General features: G+C 30.5%; 1 protein-coding gene across 1 annotated transcript in view; it reads right to left on the bottom strand.

The window, feature by feature from the left end:
- Positions 1-2,011: 2,011 nt before the first annotated feature.
- The window catches only part of LOC129219267 (uncharacterized), a 132,542-nt gene continuing 109,302 nt past the window's right edge, over positions 2,012-25,251 (bottom strand). Inside the window, 10 exon segments of the mRNA XM_054853597.1 lie at positions 2,012-2,482; positions 2,484-2,566; positions 4,494-4,676; positions 7,621-7,761; positions 7,849-8,031; positions 14,367-14,507; positions 17,284-17,466; positions 18,702-18,833; positions 21,080-21,271; positions 23,884-24,021. Coding sequence (XP_054709572.1) covers positions 2,396-2,482; positions 2,484-2,566; positions 4,494-4,676; positions 7,621-7,761; positions 7,849-8,031; positions 14,367-14,507; positions 17,284-17,466; positions 18,702-18,833; positions 21,080-21,271; positions 23,884-24,021 — 1,463 coding nt within the window. The 3' untranslated portion in view covers positions 2,012-2,395.

The following is a 25,251-nucleotide window of genomic DNA, read 5'->3' as shown; positions in this document are numbered from 1 at the left end:
CAAGTTCGTTTTTTATGCCAGTCACTTTTTGAACCTTTTGGTGGCGGCTTGAATACATTCGGTGGTGTTATTTATCTAGCTGTGTCTGTCTCTATATTTTAACGAAAGATCCAATCCTATTCAACAAAATCATGCAACAACCACGCATTTTATTTATTTAACCAAAATAGAACAAAAAATGCTGTATCTGTTTTCCCCTCAGTATGCAATAAAATAGAACTTTTCAGCAATGTATAGAGCTTGTCTTTGTTCTGGATTTAAAAAAATGTTGTATATTCTGGAACACTATTTTTCTGAAGAGGGTGAAATGTTTTCCCCTTGCATATTTGAAGTCTAGAAAAGTTGCTTTTATGCTCAGGGCCATAGAGAGCCAAGGCGGACCCCTCCTGCCCCAAAAGAAAAAAAAGGGGGGAAATTAGAAGGGGGGAGAAAAAAAATCAAATCTGCTTACTAGAAAACAATTAACTCTATTTTAAGTGCTACAACACTAAATATCAAGAGTAAATTTTTTCTTGATATTCACATTTTCTCTTATTCGGAAACCCCCCTCTCCTTTTATCTCTCATTTTCTTTTTTTGCGTTATTGTTGCCGCCCCCCCCCCCAAGGCCAGAGTACCTAGTTTCCAACAAGGCTGACATGGCCTCTCGTTGGGCCTGTTTATACTTTTCAAGGGAAAAAATAAACCCAGAAAAAAAATCGCTGTTTTGGAAAGTTTTTCCCCTCTATCATCATTGAAATTAAATTTTCTATAATGGGATACAAATAGTTCTGCAGCGCAATTAGCCTGGGTTTTGTGGGGTAAAAACTGCTAAAATTTTCAAAAAAGATATATTAATAGTTGTTGAAAAATGCATGATATAAAAATTTGTATGTTTAAAATTTTATTTCTTCTCTCCTTTTTGTTCCCTTTAACTGTTTCCAAATCAATCAAGCTGTTCAAAACATTTCATAGTCCTCTCCAGGGTTTCAAGGAGCTATAGTAAAACAGGGTAATTGAAAGAAATGGAAAATTCTAAGTTTTATTCAGATATCTTACAGGTCTATGTACGAGCCGTTGATCACATAGCAATATATCAAAGCGATAATTTAGTTCCTCCCACAGTCCCTCAACATGGTACTATCAACATGACGTTAATGACAGCACTTGTTATCCTGATGTACTTTTTCTTGTGAGGGTACGTACCCTTTCTGCTGCATAACTTAGCAGAACTATGTGAATGAATAACACATGCTGTCAATTGTGTTGATCGTACTATGCTGAATCGTGTTGCAAAACTGGACAATCTCTATGATGAATGCCACGTGAACAAGGATTCACACAAAAGCACCTGCAAGATATGTAGGTAAAATTTGCATCGTTTCTGTATGCGTACATGTTTTTTTTTTCTTTCTTTTTTCATTACAGAGCTAAGAATCCCCAGAGAGAATTATGAATAACTCTTAAGCAATATAAATACATATGTATTCATATTGCTGAAAATAATTTTTATTACTGCCAAGGGAAGGCAATCTAGTTTTAAAAATTGTGTATTTAGATTTTAAAAAAAAACCCCTGGTATTTATAAAAATTAAAAAAAAAAAAAGCACGAAAGAATTTTTGAGCTTGTAAAAGGCTATAGCGTTTTATTTCTTACTTCTAAAGAGTTTAACCTGCCAGTGAAAAGATGTCATTATGAAATAAATTTGTATTAAATTTAAACATAATGAGCCATTCAAAAGAGAAAAAAGAAAGGGGGGGATTAGAAGAATTAAAATAAATTGTAAAAAACTTTAAAGCTTCATTCATTGGCTAGTATGATCACAAGCTGTACAATATCTTAGTGTTTCCAATGACAATGTTTCAATTGAAACATCATTCTTAACTTTCATTAGATAAAGCATGATATTTTAATCTTCTGAATTCAAAGCTAATAGGGTTTATAGCAGTTAAAACACACATTGTTGACTCGCCAGTTACACACAGTGCTACGTCGTGATGCATATAAAAAATAAAAAAAAACTATAGTATGAAATAGATTTTTAATTTAAAAAGTTTAAATACATTATGATATGAAAACATAAAATATTAGGAAAAAGATTTCAGTTTTTAAAATGTTCACTGAAACATACATTATACTTAAAATATTTCATTTTGCTATTAAGATGTGATACATAATGCAAATTAATGAAAAAATTGCTTGAGAAGATTTAGAATGATGTTCCTTTTTTTCCTTTTTATTTTTGAATTAAAAATAGTTTATTTTGTGATGGGATCATTTCGAAATGCGGTGAGCAATGACATCTTAGGAATGCGGTGAAATTGGGTAAGTGGAATTCTATCACACAATGAGAGAATAAACATGTATCAAAATATAATCTTCATCCAAAGTAGCTTTGAAACCGAGGGATTTGGTGCTAGCTCTGTTTTTCAACCATTGGTCCAAAGCAAAATTTTAGGAAACATGTATATTGTATGAACACTGCACCCATTGCAATAATGGGAAAACATGAAAAGATTGAGTTCTCGGCTTCGATATCTGTTCTTTTTCAGCCAATTCAAAACTTCTGATGTGTCAGTCAAATTACCTGCGAAAGATAAATCAGAAAAGTCAGCACTGCTGTTTTTGAAAGAGATAAATGTAATTTTAAAACAGAAGACATATTTTTATGGCTGTTAATGGACTATATCCCATTTTAAAAAACTTAACTGATGTCTAGAAAAAGTCTCATTTCATTCATGCAAAGAGAACTTCAAATAAATTAAAATGGTACAGTGCAAGTACTTGAAGAGTAATTCGAACCACCTATTTATCACACTATAACCTAATTTCAAAAAAAAAAAAAAGTTTTTGGGAAAAAGTTAAATCTAACAAAATATAAATATAAGAGCAAAATAGGTACAGTCGACTTCCACTACAACGCGATTCAACCTACGCGAAATGGCTATAACGCGAATTTTTCGCGATTAACGTATTTTAGAGCTAACAAAAAGTTTTTCGTCCAGAACACGAGTTTTTTAGAAAGGAAGCATCGACTTCGTTATTGACTACTAAATATTGATTTCGGGAGTGTTATTACTTCCGTAAAAGCATCACTGACAGCTAAAGTTCCACACCAAATTAGTTGACAGCATCGCGTTGTTAATGCAACAAATAACCTTCTTTCATTTATTTTTTCATTCTAAATATGAAAGTTGATGAATATATAATGGCACCTTAGTGGCACCTTCATCTAAAGTTTGAAGATGGGATGAAAAAGAAAATTTCTGACTAAAAAAAAATGTTAGGATTCTCGATATGCTTGAATAACTACAAAACGTCCATGGTAGCGCGACAATAGGTATGAATGAATCTTCCATATATACAATTAAAAGTCAAAACAAAAAGATATCCGTAAAAGTTCAGAACTTAGTTTCAATATTGAAGCTTGCAGAGTAGTCTATCAAAGTAAATGTTATGAAAATGGAAGCTGCTCTTCTATTGTGGAATAAAGAGATCAGGAAGAGGGACTGTTGCCATAAAATTGAAACATTATAAAAGAAAAGGTGAAGCAACAGTATTTAAAAAATGTATTATATAAGATTAACGGTCTGAACATAAAGCATAAATCCTCATTATTTTCATTTTTAACTCATATTGTTACTGTATATACTCTTCAGAACCATTATAGGGCAGCATCTTATGATTACTACATACTATACGTACCGTGTTGTTTTATTTTATGTCTTTCCTTCCAATTGATCATTTATTTAGTGCATCTTAAAGTATTTTATGTTGAATAAAACAGTTTTTTTTTATTTTTTAAATGCAATAAAAGTTCAGTTTCTTAAGTAAGAAACTAGTGTATAGTTGAGGAATGCATTAAAGCAGTTTGAGGAGTGTCTATAAGTGTCTAAAAGAATTTGGTATGCTTCTAACAAATTGTATACTTATATTTTTCCACAACGCGAAATTTCGACTTGCGCGAGGAGTCTTGGAACGCATCCCTCGCCTAAGTCGGGACTCGATTGTATTTAAATGAACATGTTCTTTGACTTTAAAGGGTACATAAAATTTCATATGCGTAGTGGAAAACAATCTTGAACAGAATAATTCAAAAGTATATGGCGATGACAGTTTTACATTGAGTCAAAAATTAAAATATTGAAATAAAAAGGGAAAGAAACCTTTTCAAATGAAACAATATCAATACTTTGTCTCAACATTTTTTTTTGCTAGAATCTAATCCTATAGCATCTCTAATCCTTTCAGACATGGATTCCCACTAACTTTTTATATTCATTGCTACAAATACTGTCAAATGTCCTTTTCAATGTTTTAGCATAGAACCTATACACATGTTACAACTCTGACCGAACCTGTTTCTATCATTCTGTTCTTAACTATGATGGAAAACACTAAGTCCCTTTTTAGGTCGGCTAAATTAAATTTAACATTGTGCTATTTCTTTAAATTGGCCAGAAAGGCTCATTAAATATTAATACATAAAATAGAAGAAATCTTAAAGTTTATACCATGATACATTGTTGGAAATCTCTTTCTGAAATAAGTTAAGGAAGGCAAATTCTTCATTCCATATTTACGAGCATAGCGAGCATCTTTAATTTTAACAAATAAGATGTCAAGTTCATCAATTTCATGATCGATTTCTTCTAAAGCTCGGAGAGCATCTTCACAAGCAGGACAATCTTCATCATCTGAAAGAAAAGGAAAAAAATTGTAATATACTACACTGAAGTTGGTTTAGATTTTCAACATAGTTTTGCCTTATCATTCAAGAAACATGCATGTATTTCTAGTGCATAGCATAATGCATTGCAACATTAGCAATATTTATATATATTGATAATCTTAAAATCTTTTATAGATAATATAGGACAAACAGTTACTGCCGAATATAACACTTGGTGTGCTTCCCAAGCACAATATGGATTGTTCAGTAAAAATGTGATTTAGAAATGATTTTGGGAAAATAATATGAGAGTTGATAACCATAAACTCAAACAATATTTGCTAATGAAACTTAAAGTTGGGTTCCATATTGAATATATCAGTCTTTCCTCTTGCCAGTGTTACATTGGGCAGTGCTACATTTGGCTACTTTGACTGTTTGATATCAATAAGTTTCATTGATTTGTTTTGCTGCTATTTCATTATTGTCAGTACAATTTCAAAATATCAGTTCATTCTTTTATGCAACTCAAAAGTGAAAAGCGACCCTAGACTTCAGATTAAATACTGTTCATCTTGATTGGTACATAATTCCGCTAGCCAAAACCCTTATTCATGGTCCCCACTTTTGATTACGGGCCCTGGTCCCAGAATCAGTGACAGGCTCCCTTTTAGCATTCCAAACAAATGTGTAATTGCATGAATAATTTTTTACCAATCATATAAAATATAGTATTATGTTATTCAAGTTGAAAATAGCAGGTTAAAGGAAGTATAAACTAGATTGTTTTACTAAAAATGAGATATGTTTTATTTAAGTTACTCGTGTTGAAATAAAAATTAAGATCAATGACAACAGTTAATTATTGTTTTTGCTCCGAAAACACTGCTGAACAATGATTTTACAGGCTTTCTTCTGACTAAAAAAGGTTAATCACATCACAAAAGTCGGCCAACTCATTCTCTATCAACAGAAGTGCTAAATAGTTAATGCGACTTGGGCCTGATGTACTTCTCTGCCAGGTTTTAACCATTTTTGTACTTGGTTCTGTCCCACTCTGTATGCTGAACAATAAAAATCTGCATTTTTACATTCAGATACTTACTCAATTTAATGGTATAAACATTTCAGTTTAAGTAGTTGTTTAACATATAAATTTATGCACTTTTGTTGAAAATCTTGGGGTATATTTTCCTTTCTAGGAATATTTAACGGACAAATTTTATAGGTTATAATATTCTGTGCCTGAGTTTTATCAAAGAATTTTTGATTTGACATTTACTGTACTGCCCTTAAGAAGAATCAAGCCTTTTAAGCTTAAAAGGCTCTGCCTCTGAAATGTACTTTTAGATATATATCTATGGTTCGAAATACTTTCAGTTAAGATACTTTCTTGTGTTGTTGAAATGTAAATAGTATTAAATTCGAACCAACTTTTAGGATAATCGGGTAGATTATAAATATTTAAAATGTAATAATGATAATAGTTAATATTTTAAAAGTTAAACAATTAAGAAAATTTAGTTATATTTCTGAAATTGTAAAATGAAACAAAAAGTTTTATTAACATGGCTTTTGTTAGAACTATTTGTTTGCAAGTGTTTGTCAGTCAAAGCAGGTACAAGCTTTTTGTCAGATGTGTGAGATTAAAAATGCAGCAATATATTGAAACCACCTGTTTAAATAGTATAATTCAGTTGAAGACCATTATAATGCACACCTTGGGTCAGAGGTTTTGCGTTTTATGGATTTTGGTATAATATAGATTTTTTTACAAATTTATAAAAATAATATTCAAAATGTATCAATACATTTGCACATCAGAATAAGAATTTAACTACAATGAGTAATAAAAGCTGAAATTATGCAATTTAATATTATCATTCACAAATATATATGCTTCATAATCAAACTTAAATGCACAATCCTGCACTTTCAATAACTTTGTGGTTTGCAAAACAGCCACACTTTCAAGGGCAACCAGGTACTTTTTTTCACTGTGAATACTATTTTTCATTTAAAAACTTTGAATTAAGGTGAAAAGATGGAAAAATTGTCTGAAAGTTTAATATGCCCAAAAAATGGTGTTATATTTGCAATGCAAAATATAGAGTTATTTTACTCTGCAATTTATTTTTTACTTCAACGCAATATGTACATTAGACTTAATCAATATGTTTTCAACTAAATTGCAGATATCTCTGTCAAAGCTTTAGGGACAGGTTTATCAATGCGAGCTCTATCAATCATTATTAAACATTTAATTTACATTTTTGCTTAGCTTAGTTGCATTTTGTTTACTTTAACAAACAAAACTGCCAACCAAAATGTAACTAAAGTGTTTAATAGTTTAAAAGCTCAAATATATTTTTTTTAAAACTATTAAATATTTTTATGAATTTTGTACATATTTAAATGTTTATATTATGTAAGTTTATTTCCTTTGATTTTATTCAATTCAATCTTTATTTTGATAAATATATTGTTTGCAATTCATATTTACAAATGATTGAAGATATTTGACAAACAGACTTTGCTTGCTATTCTTTAAAGAAATTTGTCCTCTATTACTCATTAAACAGATGTTTCGTTCAATGTTTTTGACATAATTTAAAATTCAAATATGCTTTTGTCATAAAATAATTGTTTATAATAAACATATTGAAAAATGGCTTCAAATATAAAAAAAAATGCTACAGCATGAAATAGCATTCTTAAAGACTGAATTCAACTATTACTTCTGCAAAAGTTATTAAACTTACTGCAAAGTAAGGTTTATACTGATAGCTAAATTTTAAGCTTTATGGGGGTGCAAGTTTTCGCTTCATTTCAGTGTAATATAAAATGAGTGCAAGTTTATTTGCAGAACAAACCAAACAAATCCTATAGTTAGCTGAAATCATACATTGGAAGGATTTTAGTACTTGCATTGCATGCAGAAAGCATTTCAAGTAAAAAGCTACACATACAAAAAAATATTGCTATGAAGTCATTTTCATACAACAGTTTATCAAGCATCTTTCTGCTGACTTCTTCAATTTCATTCTTCAGTTCAATCATATCTTGGCTTGTTAGCCAATTTAAAACTCTTTCTGGATCATTGAGTGAACCTGTTTAATGATAAAACAAATCTTAATATTATGCAGTCATGAATATGTATCATTGATTAATTGTGATGTAGCATCAATAAAAATCACCTTCATAAAACACAGGAACTGATTTGCGAAAGTAAGCTAACGTTGGAACACTATGAACACCCCATTTAACAGCAGCTGAAGATTCACTGTTCTTTACAAATCCTATACCAAAGAGATCAGCTTCCTCGTCAATTTCTTCTAGGTCTTTCAAAATATCCAAGCACTCATCACACTCCTTTTCATCTAATACAAAGACACATTAGTAATAAAATATTGAAACATAAATGCTCAATAGTTAACAATGCATTAGCTTTAACTAATCTTTCAATCATTCTCCTTATACTTTATTTTTTCTGTGTTGTACTTTACTATAAGCTGGAACTTATTACCTTCTAATTTTAGTTTTATAGAATTGTAGACATTCTTTTTCATTAAAAGCTTAATGAAATAAAGAGGTCATGGGTATTTTTATTTTATTAAAAAAAATTCAATGATAACTTTACCATTTAATTTGCCTCAAAATTAAAACTGAGAGCAAACTTTGTAATATTCTGAAGTTTTGCTAAATATTTCATACATTAAAACTGAATGATCTTAAAACAACATTCCGTTATTCAAAAGTTTCAAACAACAAATTTTCTTACAATTTGTATTTTTTAAATATTTCTGTGCAAAGGAAACTGGAAAATAGTGAACATGATTTTTTTTTTTTTTTTTTTTGGGGGGGGGGGGGTCTCAATTCAGATAACTTTTAACCCTAGCATCAATGACCAAACTTTTCCCTTATTCTCAATTACCAGGTACCCGGAGATCCATTTTGAACTTTGAAGATGTAGAGCAGGAAAATAATTTTTTTTTCGGACACCTCCTCAATTTAAATGAAACTTTTTTCCCCCCTCATCTTGGGAAATGTGTGTATCCTGTTTTTGCCGAAAAGAAAAAGGCTTATTGTTTTTACAGCATTTTATGCTTACATTTCACGTTAAGGTCTGTTAGAAAGAAATGGTTTTTCTCCATTTTTTTTTCCTTTTGTAATATTGAATGCATTATTAGGTTGTATGCTTTGATATTTCATAGTAAATTTGTAGTATTTTATTTATTTCAACCAATAATATAATACCAGTTTAACATATACTATGTTCAACTTACAGTCCGCGGACTACATGGGGCCTGCAAAACTCATATATGTGGATCGTTGCATCGAAAAATATTATCTGTAATTTTTATCCTGACTATCATTTGCTCAACCTTTACTTTCATGGTGTCTGACATTCATAGGTATACTAAAAAAAAAAGACAGGCCATATATTCCAACTGAAATATCATTGCCTACATCACGAGAGACACGAAGTTCCCAATTCGATACCACTGACACTGTAACATATGTTCGTACATTAACAAAAAGAAAAAAAGCCCTAATATTGCTTTCCAGTTCACATCATAACAAAAGCAACTCTGGAGCAACCAAAAGTCACACTTATTTTGTTTTATAACAAAACGAAATCTGGTGTTGACACGATTGATCAAATGCTTCGATAATTTCGAGGGATTTGATCGAAGGGGGTTAAACAATGTGTGCAGTGCCCTTCGAAATATAAATATGCATTAATGCATATTATGAGTGCTTGATTTCACTTAAAATCGGAATTATATCTATAAATGTAATTCGAATAAATGTCAATAATACGGAAAGTTTCTTTGTGTCTAAGATCTGCAATCCGACTCCTATTTAATATGCAAGGTTTTCAAGTGTTTATCTATTTTTATCTCTTTACTGCATGAACATTTTTTCTGGCATGGGAAGTGAGTCCAATACTTTGGTTTTACACCAAAAAATAAGTGAAAAAATTGTAAAACGAACTTTTATCAAAAAAAAGGAAAACCTGAGAGAGGATTTTTAAGACATTGGGGGGAGGGGAGGGGTTCTCAATTTGCTACATATCTTCAAGCTTTTGAACAATACACTTCCTTACCCTTCAGAAGTGAAATAATGCTGTTCAATGGTGAATATAAATGCTGTTTTCCACATCAAATATAAATCACTGCTATGTAACTGTTGAAAACTGAATAAAATAAGGGGGGCACAATATCAAGGGGGGAGTGATGGGGGGAAAAGGGTGGTCATATTTTGATTCAAGGGCTCCTTTTACGTGAGAATCATCAAGAATGGTGACGGAAGCGTTTTGGAGGGATATTTTTTTATGTGTGTTGTCACGTGCGCCCGGGTACCTGGTTATTGAGTATAGGTATAAAAATTTTAAATGCTAACCCCCCCCCTCCATGAAAAATGTTTCTCAAAACATGGTTACAATTTTCTTTAGTTCAGATTCATGTAAGTAACATGAATTAAAAGCAATTTTACAAAGACTTTGTTAGAAAGGGTAAAAATTATGATAAAAATCGTGAAAGATACCTGGTCTTTGACATTAGGGTTAAACATGTGTTACTCTGCCAGCCTAAAACAATTGAGGTTCTAAATAAATAACTTTCTGAGTTTTAGGCAGGTGAAAGAAAAACCACATTAAATAGTTTTGTAAAAACTGCTTAATGTTTATTAACTATACGTGGGGGTAAAAATTTTTATCTTAAAGACACTTGATTTATTTTTGTATAAAGGAGGATAAAAATAACAAAAATGAAGTATTCAAGAATCTTTAAATTCCTATAGATGATCAATAAAATTTGCTGTAGATGCTCATAGCTTCAAACTAAACCACTTAAGGGGGGAAACTAGTTTAGATCGGTCAAAAAAAACCACTTTTTTTATATCATAAAATGTTAGTAAAACTACTCAAGAATATGTTGCCAAAATTTGAGTGAAAAATTCTGATTAGTTCTGATGCTATGAGTAATTAAACTGACTGTGAAGATTCGAAAACGTTCACAGCATTTTTTTTTTCAAATGAGTTTTTCTCAAAACAACTTTTTTTCAGTTAGTGTGCATTCTAGCTCAGAGAGTTTGACCAATTGTTCTGAAAATTTGTGTTAATAGTTTTCATTCAATTATACTCTAGACAAACCTTAACTTTTTGATGATATTATTAATAAAAATATTTTTGTTATGCAAGAAGCGTAAAAAAATTGGTTGAAAAACATAACATTATAATCAAACACATCAAAAACGTGCAATTTTCAACTTTTTTGATCACAATTAGGTTCATATTCAGGGGAAATATGTTGTTTACAAGAAAGAAAAATTGTAATGATTACAGTCAAAAGTTGTGGCTTCGGTAATGCACACCAGCAACAAGCTCTGATGGCGACCGCCCATGGACAGCAGCTTCTAACTCCACTAATTCTGTTGGAAATGACTTCAAAAAATTACAAGGTGTACTTCAAAAGATGAATAAAATAGCCCCCAAGTTAAAAAAAAAAAATTGATTATTTCTTTCCTGTTTAAAAAAATCACAAAAAAGACAAATTTTGGCCTCCTAAATTGGTTCCCCATTAATACAGACTTTTCAACTATGCCTTCATGAATTGAAACTCCAGTAGTTGATTACTCTGCATCAGGAGCAGATTTTTTTTTGTCTGAGCTATTTGAGAGTGGATATGCTAATTTAAAAGCTGTGCAATACATAATTATTCATTACATACTCCAGTAATTTATTTCTCTTTTTTGTCACACTTATTTTATCAAATTTGTGCAGTGTTTCTCATAATAACCAATATATTTTTGAATTATTGCTCTATTTACTATATACACATTCTTTACTTTATAAATAAGTATTAAGAAACAATGAACTTTTCACTCAAATTAATTTTTTGACTCTTCTTTTTTTTGTTAAGGTTATCACATTGCTAATATAAGATAGACGTATGCATTCAGAAAATTAAAAATTGTCTGGCATAAAACTTAAAACTAATATTCCATTCACTTCTCCTTTTAAAAAATCTGACATTTTGCTGTTCTGAAATACTTTTTTAAATGAGAAATTCAAAAGGTACGTTGGACAGTGAGGTTACCAGAGTTATTCTAAACGATAGAGACAATATTCAGAATGTTTTCAAAAATTGGTTAATGTGAAGATGACTTTTGAAGTAAAATAATGGAGAAAAATTGATTGAATGAAAATTGCTCCAGAAGTTTCCCAATGGTTGCCCCTTAATATTATTAATATGGCATTCAAAGTTAAATTAGCTTTTTTTTTTCTCTTTTATTTTAGTATAGTAGCTATAAAAGAAAAATTAATTTGAATTTTTCTCTGTATGATCCACTTCAAGTTAATATTGTTGTGTTTCAAGGTTTTGCTTAGTTTTGATGACAAGCCTTTATTTGAACTTGATCATTAAGACACCACTTCAGTTCTAAAGTAATTGTTACATCAACAACATGTCAATCCACTGAAGAATAGTCATTCAAGGAGCAGTAAAAATAATTGTAATTTTTTGAAATGAATTCTTATTGAAAAGAGTTCAGAATAAGGTTCTTAAGCTCGCATGACATGCAAAAACTTTTTGTACTACTCTTTGTAAAACCTCCTTTTTCCATAATTGCTTTAACTTTGCCATGCACCACGGACGTATTATTCTAAATGTTCTTCCGATTTGAGCAAAGTTTTTGAACATAATGCCTGAATTTCATCTGGTAACATATCGGAATGAAATGAATTAACATTATTACTTAAAACAACTTTTATATTCTTTACAGCAAATAATAATTAAAAAAAAAGAACCTCACTCGTAGGGTCAAACTTGAACACCTTAAAGTCTGCTAATGCTAATAAGAAGATAGTCTTGTAAAATAAAAGTTGCATTAACTCATATGATAAATAGTTCATCAAAACCAGTCACAACAAAGAACTTTTCTATTCAATGTACTGTTAATGTCAATTTTCATTTCTACTTAAAAATTACTTTACATTTAAGCATCTATGGAGCTGTGAAAACAAACATATAGGCGTTTTAAAGAAAAAAAAAGACTTATTTGTTACAAAACATAAGTTTTAAGTAACTTCTTGTGAAATACTCTGTTTCTGTTACAATATCTTACTGGATCAAAAAGTTGCATTTTTATACATTGAGGATTGCGTACACGGCCCTTAATTTTCACTGAAATATAGTTCAAATCTTGTTATTTTTTCAAGTACTAATTTCATTATTCATTAAAAAAAAAAAAAAAAAAAAAAAAAAATCATTTTCAGAAACATAAGATTTGTGTGGTATGATCCAGATAGAGACATAGCATCATAAAAATAGTAGTTCAGGATCAAAGGTATACGTTTGAAGTAAAATTACTTGACACATGTAAACAGCACATTTTTAAATTCAGTGTTGTTGCAGCATTCCTAGAATTTAAAAATACATTTTAAATTTTACTTCAAAGCTTCAGTTCTCATCCACCAGGTATCAGAAAAATTAACTTGAGAAATAAAACAATTTCCTCTATTAGTATCAGAGCTAATGTTCACTAAGCATTAACATTAAATCATTAAAATTACTTAAAATTGATTTCAAATTGACTTATTTCAATAGCTACCAAATCCATAACCTTGAAATTTTTTTAATTAATTTTCTTATTTAAATTTTCTTAATTACTCATTATTCCCGAAAACAAATCCCTTCATTGCCTATTAGAAACGTATTGCGTAAACTGATTAATCCCTTATTGACTCAGGCATATTCTCCATCTTTTTCCAGTAGGGGAGAGTCAGGAGGAATGGAACAGCTGTATTTGTTCCTAAATAATAGATGTGAAAAAATATTTCTAGCTTGATCATTGGCAGTGGCAGCTTTAGACTCTTGCTGCTACATGTACTGAACAAGATACAAAAGCTTTTTCACATTTTATTTTGGAATAAATGCAGCACCATTCAATTTTTCTCGACTCTCCCCTACCAATGTAAGTTTTTTTTATTGGGGATCTTACAATCTTTAATTTCTAACGAAACAATGCACAAAAAATTTCAACAATTTTTTTAAATGTTAGATTAAGATAAAATACAGGAGTTGAAATACAGGGTGGCACTGAATATTTTAAAGATTGATATTGCATTTACCCTAATATGTGCAATTAGAAACTCACAAAATGTAAATAGTACATGAGAAGTTCTAGCAGTGTAAATAAATATACCTAGTAATTATGACTTGGTTGATATACTCAACTAAAAGCTAGCCTGCTGCTGTGGGAAACTTTTGGCCAGCAATGCATAGTTTGGAGACTCCTCTTATATACTTCAAAAAAAAAAAAAAAAAAAAAAAAAACTGACAGCTAAGCTATTACAAACAAAATTATCAATAAATGTTTTAATATTATAGGGTGACTTTTCTCAAACTGTAAAGCCAAGGCTGAACACTAAATAACATGACAGACAGCATAATAATTTAAAATTTCAAAGTTACCAAGCATTTTAATAAGATAACCCTTTTAGAAAATTTTACAATTTATATTTCACTCTGCACTCCAATTAAAATGAAAGTGTGAGAAACAAACATTTTGTCTAGAAATCTTTTCAGTTATGTAACACTTTAAATGTTCTAAACAATGTTTAAAAATAATAAATAGCATAAAATACTTAAATAATAATAGTAATGAAACTTAGATAAATTTTAGCTAAAATATCAAGCCAGATACTTACAAAAATAAACAGCCATTAACTGAAACTTTTCAACTAGTTTATCCAGCATCTTTGCATTCACTTCCTCAATTTCTTCTGCCAATTGAATTGTATTATCACTCAGAATCCAGTCTAGAACCAATTCTTCTGATTTCAAGTCTCCTGCAAACATGTGCAGCATTTCATCAATAAGAGTAAATCATACTTCGCAAACAATTTTTAGCGGAAGCATTAAATAAAATAATGAACATTAAGAAAAATAAATAATAGATTAAGTACAGCAATTTCGAAAATGGTAAAAAAAAATCCTTATAGTTCAATGCCCAACTAAAAAAAGAAATAAAATATAAAGTCATAACATGTGTTTAAAAATTAATTAATAGGAGGATTAGGACTAGATTAAGAATTAAACAGACAAAATATGACTTAAAACGAAAATAATTAGAAAACAAACTAAAATCAGTTAAGTTGAGTCGAAGCATTTGAGAAAAAGTGACGTAAAAAAGGTGGGTGGAAAGTGCCAATGACAACAAGCTCTGAGAACTTGAACTCAAATAAGCCTTTACTTCAACTGCATGAAAAAGACTCAATGAAATGGAGGGGATCACTAACATAAAATAACTATTATTATAAAAGTCTATGGCTGTCTGGGTATGTTTTCGTAATGTCATGATATTCAAATGAGCCTATATCACTTAGCTATAAAATTTTTAATGCTAGTAACTGTAAAGAAATACATATAATTCAATCCTGGAATTACAAAACCTGATCCAGAATTTCTAAATTTGATATTTTACCTCTTCTTTGGGGTAGATTTTCACATGTTTACAAATATATAACATTCATTCAGGGTAACTTTGCACTACACTTTCTCTACTTTCAACTATCTCATACCTATTTTAAAAGGGATCTTGAACTATAAATCCAAAATATATGATTTGCAAACATTTAATAACTTCTTATTTTTGTTCGGTAGTATCATAAGTTTTATATACATTTAATAAATTGCATAAAATATTATATGCAGTGGACGAAGATAAGCCCATCATTTAGAGGGAAAAAAATGTTATATTATTTGTGTAGGAAATTAAATACAAAAGAAAAAAAATCAGTTATTAAACTAAAAAATACACCTTTTTCTTACAGAATTATATTGATGAAGTTGATAAAGACTATAAGGAAAAAACATAAAGGATGTAACATATTCATTTGTAATCAAGAAATATTTCTTTAATGAGTGACAGAATAAAAGTTCATTATGCAAATTTTATTTTCTCAATTGGCAAAACTCTTAAGAAAACATTTCAATAACATGTGATAGCTGATTGCATTATTTCTATAATTTTAGAAAGATTTTTTTAATGATTACACTTTATAATACTACTTGCGCTCATCTGCATAATGCATTAGAAAAAGATTAGCCATGAATAAACACTTTCAAGTAAATCCAGGGCTTGGAGTGGTGATATTAAAAATTTTAGGACATAATTTTGATGCAATTTTGGATATTTTTAGGACAACAATAATCAATTTTTTTTTAAACTTAAATGTAATTAATAAGCTTAGTTTTTGTAGTGAATGATAAACGGTTTCAAATTCAATCTTGAAACCTGTAATGGAATGCATTTTGCATTCTATCTTTTATTCTTTAACACAGTGACACATCATGAAGTAGAAATATATACCACATACCAGTAGAATAAATGTTATGTCTGATTACTGTTTTACTTGCTTTGTTGTTGATGTTTCATCAAAGTGAATTACAAAGAACAACGAAAAAATATCACTAATAAGGAGGGATTTAAAGTAGGATGCAAACCTAAAATTTATTATGTACTTAACTTTTATCAGATAATTTGACACTTTTTGCTTTCTCAGAATGATCAAAAATATCCCTGCAGATTACAGATAAATCATTTAAAGATGCAAATTAATAAGTTTTTTACGGAAATTAAAACTAAGAAAACCTCCGCTTTTGAAACTTTACCTTGGATTGAATTTGGGACAAAAGTTTTGAATGGCTTCATCATAACCAGTTTGTTTTCAGTAGATGACAAATAACATGAAATTTAAAATACAGCTTGATTTTTCAAGCTACTTGTCAACCCCTTATGTCCTGCCGCATCAGCATGAGAAAATACTTGTGAAAATCCTTGATTATCAATATTGGAAAGATAATGTAAAAATGGAACAAAATGTTTTAAATTCATCCTTTTCTGCACGGCACCATATGCCGATCTTGCATCCATTTCTGTCTGCATTTTCTACTACAAGGAAGAGAATTTAGTTTTCCGTGGCATTTTGATAAAACAAATAACTAGTTACACTTATAAAGCAAAAAGTTAGTGACTAAATTAAAAAATTATATGTGCAAAAAATAATCCAACTTCACTGAACAGAAACACAAAACAAACTGACTCCCAGTTTACATGTTTTTCATTTCTTTTCAAAGGGGAAAAAATTAAAAGTATCAGACTTTTCGAATAACTCTTTTTCTGCAACATTTGCTGCACAGCTGTTTTTATTTTCATCATTATTTTATTTTTATATCTTTAGTTAACTGTATCCCCCCTCTTCTAAAGAAAAAAAAAGCAGCAGTGTGTGGCATGGGTTTTTCTTTCTTTTTTACAGAAAATTTCTTAGGATCTATGAAGCTTATTTTATTCAGAAATATAGGCAAATTATCATGAAAAGCTTCAGTTTTAGTTAGGTTGAATTCCATTTTCTGCACAAGTAAGGAAAAAAATAATGAAAATTTTAGGACAACTTCTACCCCTGTAAATCATAAGACAGTTCCGACTATATAAACAAACATACAGAATAAAAAAGATAAATTTATAGCAGATTAAAGGTTGGAAGTTGCAGCACTTTATGTGCTTTAAAAAATGTAAATTTATCAAAACATTTTATAAACAATATTCTATCCGAGTCCTCATACCTGTATAAACAAGAGGATGACCATTTCGAAAATAAACCAGTGCTGGAAACTGTTTGATGCCATATCTTCTACCAACTGTACTGTCCTGTGTTTTGACCATCTGGATGCCAAATTCATCGGTGAAGCCATCAATATTCTCTAAATGTTCTAAGATTTCATCTGAGACTTTATTTTGAAGTTTATCTTAAAAAACAAACAGATAACTTTTGAGTAATGCATAAAAAAGTTTTAAACTGTCATTTATAAACCAATTAAAAGTAATATGAATTGAATGGCAATTACTTTAGAAAATTCAAAGTTTTGTACAATTGCTTCATTGAGCAAGAACTCATTAGCCCAACCTTTTTCTACCTGTAAGCCATATCTTATATTAAAATGGATCTAATAGGCTAGAACACACACACACACACACACACACATATATATATATATATATATATATATATATATATATATATATATATATATATATATATATATATATATATATATATATATATATTAATGTCTTGATAAATGGGGAAAGCATGGAAAGCCCCAAAAAATTACGAATAAAGAATTGCTGTCATGCTTACTTGATGTTTTTTTTTATTAAATGAGAAGTTTGTTTTTATTTTCTAGAAACAAATCTCTGAATTATGATTTCAAATTTGAAATATATTGACAAATTGCCTGTGTCTAAGAAACCAAAATACAAGAAAACAGTTCAGTGAAGGTTAAATGAGAAGGGATTTAATTGGCTGCGAGTCAGCAGGAATTGCTGCTGGATTGTCTAAGGCAGTTCTGCAATTGTTTTGAGAGTCCAGAATGTGGTTTTTGTTTCTGATGAAACAAAACATTGATCAAAACAAAAGGCCACACAAGTTTGCTATGCAGGCTACATATGGCCTGTGCACCGCAGGTTGGCCACTGCTGGTTTAAACCAACAGTCCCTCAGTGAATTTACAGGTTTAGAATAAATAGTCACTTATTGAACTATATTGTTGGGCGAGAGAGCTGCAGAGTGAACTCACATAACTGAATATCAACCGCCAAGTGGTTATTATAATCAACAACTTAATGAAATCAATTGTGAGGATAATCAGTTGTTAAGTGAAACATAAATTGTGTCACTAGTAATTTGTATTTTTGAAAGTACATTCTATTCATGCAAAATAAATTTTTCACTAAAATAATTTTGAATTTATATTATTTCAAGCATAACTTTTACTTACACTTTTCAGCATAAAAACTTGAAAAGATATCAGTTTCTTTCAATCAGAATAACTTATTTGCAAAACCAATAGTTTAAACAAAAGTTAATGACTTAAGAAAAGACAATAATATTGAAGTTATTTCTAAGATCAGTTCAGAATTTAAATATGAAAATATGAGAAAGACATTAATAATAATAATATTGCCTTACAAAACTAACTTACAAAATACAACAACTAGATAAGGTGTGTTCTCAATTAGTTTATCACAAATATCTCTGTTCACTGTTTCAATTGTGTCTTCAGATTTGGAATGGATCAGTGATTGTAAGACTTCTTCTTCAGCAGAGATATCACCTAATTAGAGAAAAGCTGAATTCAATCATAAGTATTATATAAAGATATAAACTACCTTCCCAAATATTGCTTCAAGTGATATAAGATCATGAACTTGGCTCTGAAAAGACTATCGATGAGTGGCAAATCAGGTTTATAGACATATGAAGCTTTTGCAAGAGAGATTGAGTGCTAGGGATAGCCTGCATTAGAGCATTAGGGGTGTCATACAGCTTAGTGATACGTTATGACAGGCTTCTGAATGAAAAAAAAAATTTTTGGATGAGGAGTATTTTTCTGGGATCAGGAAACAAAGTGATACTGCTTTTTTATGTGAAAGGTTTTGATAGGGTGGATAATGCATCTAATAGCAGTTGAAACTTCTTAAATACAGATTTAAGGAATTGTAAGGGGTCAATCAAAAGCATTTTGGGTCTACTAGTTTTTTTGCATTGCAATGCTTGAAGTATTAGGAACAGTATAGACAAATTAAAAAGCATTATTACAGCAGAAAAATAAGATGCTATTGCATTAACTGAGACCTGAACCACTGAAAATAAAAGATATTTTACATATTGACGGTAATAATCAGTTAAAGGAAGACATATGTGGTATGAGCGGAAGAAGGGTTTTATTTTATGTCAAAGACATTTTTACATGGAATGAAATGGTTATCATGATATACCTAACAGTATTGAAATGGTCTAGGTAGAATTGTTGAGCAATAAGGGTAGAAAGTAGAAAAATCTTGAAAAAATATTTACATTCCACCTAATATCAACCAGGATTAAGATGAGGAGATGTATCACAATTACAAACATGGCTAGAAAAGGTTCAGTTATTATGATGAGGGATTTTAACTTCCCAGGTATTCAGTGGGATACCTTTTGCTTTGGTAATGGTAAAAAAGAGGATTTTTGAAAGTGATTGGTGACTGCTTCCTAAACCAAATAGCTGCTGAGGTTATTCAGTATAATGTAGTTTTTGATCTAACTTTTTTTGATGATGGAAGTTCTGTTTAGTGGTAGAATATAGGGGAATCATATTGGAGATTGTGATTACAATACTATTAGGTTCTGGACTAACTTTTGAACTTACTTAAAGCGATAATTTCAGATTAGTATCCAATTTCAGAAATTCTGATTTTTTAGAACCTAGGCAAAGTTTAAGGAAAGATTTCTAAGGGGGGGGGGTTTGGAATATGATGATGTTCATCTCCAGCGGGCAGAGCTCAAGGGTAAGAAGAAAAAAGTTAGTAATCATGTTGCTTTCAAGAAAATGTGAGTTGGCAAAAGTGTGGTCCATGTGATTGTTTAGGGAGGTAAAAGATGCTTCAAGCCACTTTTTATCTGTTGAAAGTGACTACTAGAATCGTGCTAATAGATTCGAGTATTGTAAAGCTGGATTTTAATATATAGTCTGTATTAAGAATAGAAACTAGAAAAATTGCTAGCAGATAACATTGATAAGGATATTAAGTAGTTTTTTTTCTGTAATTCTGGAAAAACTGGTATTAGTCAAGTAGGTTCACTGGTAGATGAGAATGGGACCTTAATCCAAAAAGGATGGGGATATTGCTAATAACTTAAATACTTTTCTGGTGTTTTTAACAGAAACTATTTTATTAGTTGATATGAGTCAGATGCAAGCTAATATACAGCTTGAGGATCTTGAATTTTCTAGAGAGGATGTATTATATTATTTAAAAATAATTTAAGGATATCAAGCTTCAAGGGATGATAATATTTATCCATATATTTTTGTTTAGCGAGCAGACGAATAAAAAGTTATTTAAAAAATTTCCAATGCTTAGTGTAACTCAGAGACTGAGACACTGTGCCTGAAGACCAGAAGCTGGCAAACATTACAGCACTCTTTTTAAAAGGGTCAAAAGGGAAGACAGGTAACTATAGACTTGAGAGTAACTTCAGCAGTTTGTAAAATTTTAAAAACTCTGTTAAAATCAAAGATACTTTCTGGAGAATTATGATTTGCTGCTAGGTTTGATTTTAGGAAGGGGAGATACTGTGTAACTAATTTATTGCATTTCTATGACAAGGCTACTATGGCTTTAGATAATAAAAAGCATGTAGATGTTGTTTACATTGACTTTCAAAAAGTTTTCGATAAAGTACTGCATGTTGCTCTGCTAAACAAACTCGCTTGTATTGGAATAGGAGGGAAAACATAAAATTGGGTGATAAAGGCTAAATTAGAAAGGGAAAAAACCCTATAAAAATTAAATACTGTGAAATAGAATACCAGACCTTCATAAATGCTGGGTACATTGTTCTCAAAATAGATTAGAGCAGGGAATTTAGTTATGCCATAATCTGCAGCAATACTATCATCAGTTGTTTTAACAAACAGAATTCCATGACGATCTGTATCATCATCAATGTTCTCCAAATCTGCCAATGTTTCTTGACACTCAGGACAGTCTTCTTCATCTGGATCATCTATGATAAATAATATAGATACTTCAAATAATTAAAATGCATATATAATCAAAGTAAAGGCAAATATATTCATAAAATCATGTTTAATTTCACTGATTTTATGATTAAAACAGCATTACTTTTAAAAATCAAATGTTACAAAGAAAGCACTTCTTCAACAGTGATCATATCACTGCTAAGTCAGTCTGAGGACGAGCTTTGGTGTTACTGAGCGCAAGGGATGTCAGTTTTTTGTGAAAACAAGATGCTCATCCAGTTCTTAACAAGCTGACACACTCCCATACATTAATATTAATTTTTAACCATCAGCTAAATCTCTCTTTCTATTGGCTTAAGAAGCAAATTACACTGCTTGACAATTGCTAAGGAACAATTACGTTTTTTGGAATAGTTAAGAATAGATAATGATTAAAGAAACAGAATGAAATATAAAGTTAGTAGGGAGTATGTGCCTTTATTATAAGTACGAAATAATACAGATATTACTACATCAATTAAGTAAAAACTTAAAATAAAAAAATAATCCCACTTGGATGATTTTCATACAACCATAAGAAAATGATTTAGGTCAGAACGATGAAGACATGAGTACCTTAATATGATGTATGACTTCCAGAGACACTAAAGCACAAAATGCATCTGTTTTCCATACTCCCCATTAATTACTGATGAGTGCTTGGGGGATGTTTTCCTACTCCTCTCTCAATGCGGATTTGAGTTCTTGTACTGTTCTGGGAGAGACGGTTCTTCGCGCAACACGTCTGCCAAGAGCCTCTTAGGCAAGTTCAATTGGATTTAAATCAGGAAAGTAAGCAGGCCACTGCATACAGAGAATGTTTTCACTTTGCAGTGTTTCTGATACTTCAATGCTCCAGTATGGCCGTGTATTGTCGACCGTAAAGAGAAACTCTGGACCTACAGCCCCCCTAAAAAGACGAACATGGTCTAGCATAACATCTCTGCAATACATTTGCAATGTATCGCTTTCTTATTCAAAAATGTGAAGTGGTGTTCTGCCCTTGTGCATGATGCCTGCCCACACCATGATGCCTGGGCCGTACCGATCACATTCGCAAACAAATTTTTGTGCATAACGTGTTCCACGCTCTCTCTACAGAAGTTGGTGACCAGAATCACTTGTCACACTGAAACGAGATTCGTCAGAGAACATCACTCTAGACCAATTTTGAAGATCCCACCAACATGTTCCTTGCAACAGCGTAATCTCACTCGACGATGGCGTGGTTGAACTTGGATGCAACATACGAGCTTCCGTGCATACAAACCGACATTATTTACTCGCCGTAAGATGGTTCTTGCAGAAACATGCATAATGGTAGCTGTTGTTAGATTTGCAGCTATTTGTCCAGGAGTGAAATTTCTGTTCCTTTTTGCCATGAGGGCTACATAGCGATCATCTGAAGGTGTGGTGCTTCTACCACGACCCCCGGCATGCTTTTGCAAAACATTTCCACCTTCAGTGGCCTTCTTTAATCGGGAGATGGCACTTTTTGATACACCCATTGGAGCAGCTACAGTGGTGACACTTTGACTTGCTTCTAGTCGTCCAACCAATCTTCCACGATCGTAGATACTCAAATGATGTCTTGCTGACATTTTACCCTTAAGTATTTCAAGAACTAAACATAATTTCAGAGAAAAACCTTTTTTAACATCCAGCACTATTTTTGTTAAAAACCAAACAGCGTGAATTTTCGTACGAATCTTGAGCGTGTATGCACTGTCTTTTATACAGGTAACGAGTCCTGGTCAACCGCGGCATCTGAACTTGAATTTATTTCCATTGGCCAGGTAGTCGAGGTACAAATTTGCATAAATCACTTGTTCCTTAGCAATTGTCAAGCAGTGTATTTTTAAAAAATTATACTTAAAAAAAAAGATAATAGAAAAAATTTGTTTTCAGAAAAAGTTATACATTATCTAACACAAAAATTACTGGCTAATATAAAAATATTAAATTTGTTCTCTCGAATTGTTACGCATGCGTTAAAGGAAATTCTAACTATAAGCACATATTTCATTAGAAATATTTTTGTCTTAGGAGTAGGCAGGGGTAATAGATGAAGTTACATCAAGACTAAGGCACCCAATAACTGAATCCAAGATAATAGTAAAACATGACTCAAGGGCTATGAAGGAACACTATTGATGAATTTTATATTGAAATTAAAAATAAGAGCTGAAAAGCCACAACTGTTTATTTATAGGAATTAAATTAAACACTAAGAAAAACGTCCATAAAGATGCTTTGCACTTTTAAATTCATTTTCGCATAAGCAACAGGTAATGTTTTTCAATGGAAAATTCAAGTTAGTTCTAATGTAGTTCATTTTATTTTGGAATTAAAGCTAAAAATGCTAAAATAACAAGTTTTTTACTAAGATGACATGCCTAAAGAAAATATGGGCATGTATAGTGATTTGATAAATAACTAGAAAATGTTTAAAACATAAATATTATTCTAAGATGGTTGACAGAATTAATTAATTATTATATTTTCAAAGCATCAAATTCACTCTAAATATTTTAGTTTTAAGCCATCCACACATGTTCTCCTAATACAATTACAAAATAATCTATAAACAACATACAAAATAAAACTGCCAAGAAGTTTGCTGTTTCTATCAAGTCTTCAAGTTCATCTCCATCCATTTCCTCAATCATATCACTAGAAGGATCTTTTTGTGTTACTAGCCAATCCAATATGTCTGATCCATTTTTCAAATCCCCTTTAAAAGAATATTTGCTATGAATGGTTAAGAAATAAAGTAGAATCTATTGTTGAAATTCACAAAATACATATGCACATACAAGAATTACAAATAAATTTTATAATGGATATGCTATAATGCTATGTTACTTTTAAATATTATGCTCATACAGTAAAATACCATTACAATGAATTTCTAAAGACAACACATTTTGTTTGTTGTAACATGAATTTCATTGTAATAGATGGCAATAGAAAAATAAAAACAAAAAATAATTCATTGCAAATGTCGTTTTGTACATAATTCCTTTGTTAGGATCATAAAAATGTAGTGTTTAAAACGTAGTACTAAAATTAGCATAGTTGAAAACAAGTTAGTAAGATAAAGAGTGAGAGAGAGTTATTTTTTTTTATTTATTTTTTTTAGAACAGAAAAATTGACTTTGTACAATGGCAAAGGTTTTCAAATCATACAATAAAAAACATGTGATTTTTTCTTTTTACAAGTGAATTTGAACTTACTGACAATAAGAAGTTGTGTAACTGATTAACATGAGAAAAACTGTCCTTTGGTACGTCACTCAAAGAAGAAAATTGTGCTTTGTATCTAAACCTACGATGGCTTCAGCAGATGTAACTTTTAGAGCATTTTCAATGATCTCATTTTTTTCATCTTCGGAACTTCCTTTGCCCTTTTCTAAACTGAAATCATCAGCAATAGGCTGTACAATGTCTGCTCACATTTATACATTGCAAGTAAAAATATTGTCAGCTATGGTTAATTGATCTTTTAAAGTTTGTCCACAAATGTACAACTAAAAGATTTGCCAGATCAAATAATTTTATTCTAGTGGAATTTTGAGAAACCACCATTTTATTAAAACAATATATTTTTTTTTCTTTATCTTAAGGGGGTCCGGGACATAAAAATCGTCAAATTTTGCAATTTTTTTTTTAATTTGAAAAATTGCTCCGTTTCTTTCTGCTTAAGAAGACGTTTGAATCTTGTTTCTACCTTAAATAGAACGAAAGATATAGTTATTTTTGTTGCATGCATCTAACTAATGTGTACTTAACTTTAAAACTTTAAACGCGTTTTTCTCCATGATTCAATTTTTCCTGATTTCTTGCATTCAAACTCTTATAAGTCAGGAACCGATAGAGATAAAGTAATGAAACTTGGAGCATATCCTTTTCAAGCAGTTTACTTTAATTTTTATTCGGCGAATTTGAAAAAAAACGTTTACTG

Source organism: Uloborus diversus, chromosome 3, assembly GCF_026930045.1.
Source record: "Uloborus diversus isolate 005 chromosome 3, Udiv.v.3.1, whole genome shotgun sequence".
NCBI classification, from domain to species: Eukaryota; Metazoa; Arthropoda; class Arachnida; order Araneae; family Uloboridae; genus Uloborus; species Uloborus diversus.
The sequence above is the reverse complement of the archived record's forward strand: the minus strand, read 5'-3'. Positions and strand labels throughout refer to the sequence as shown.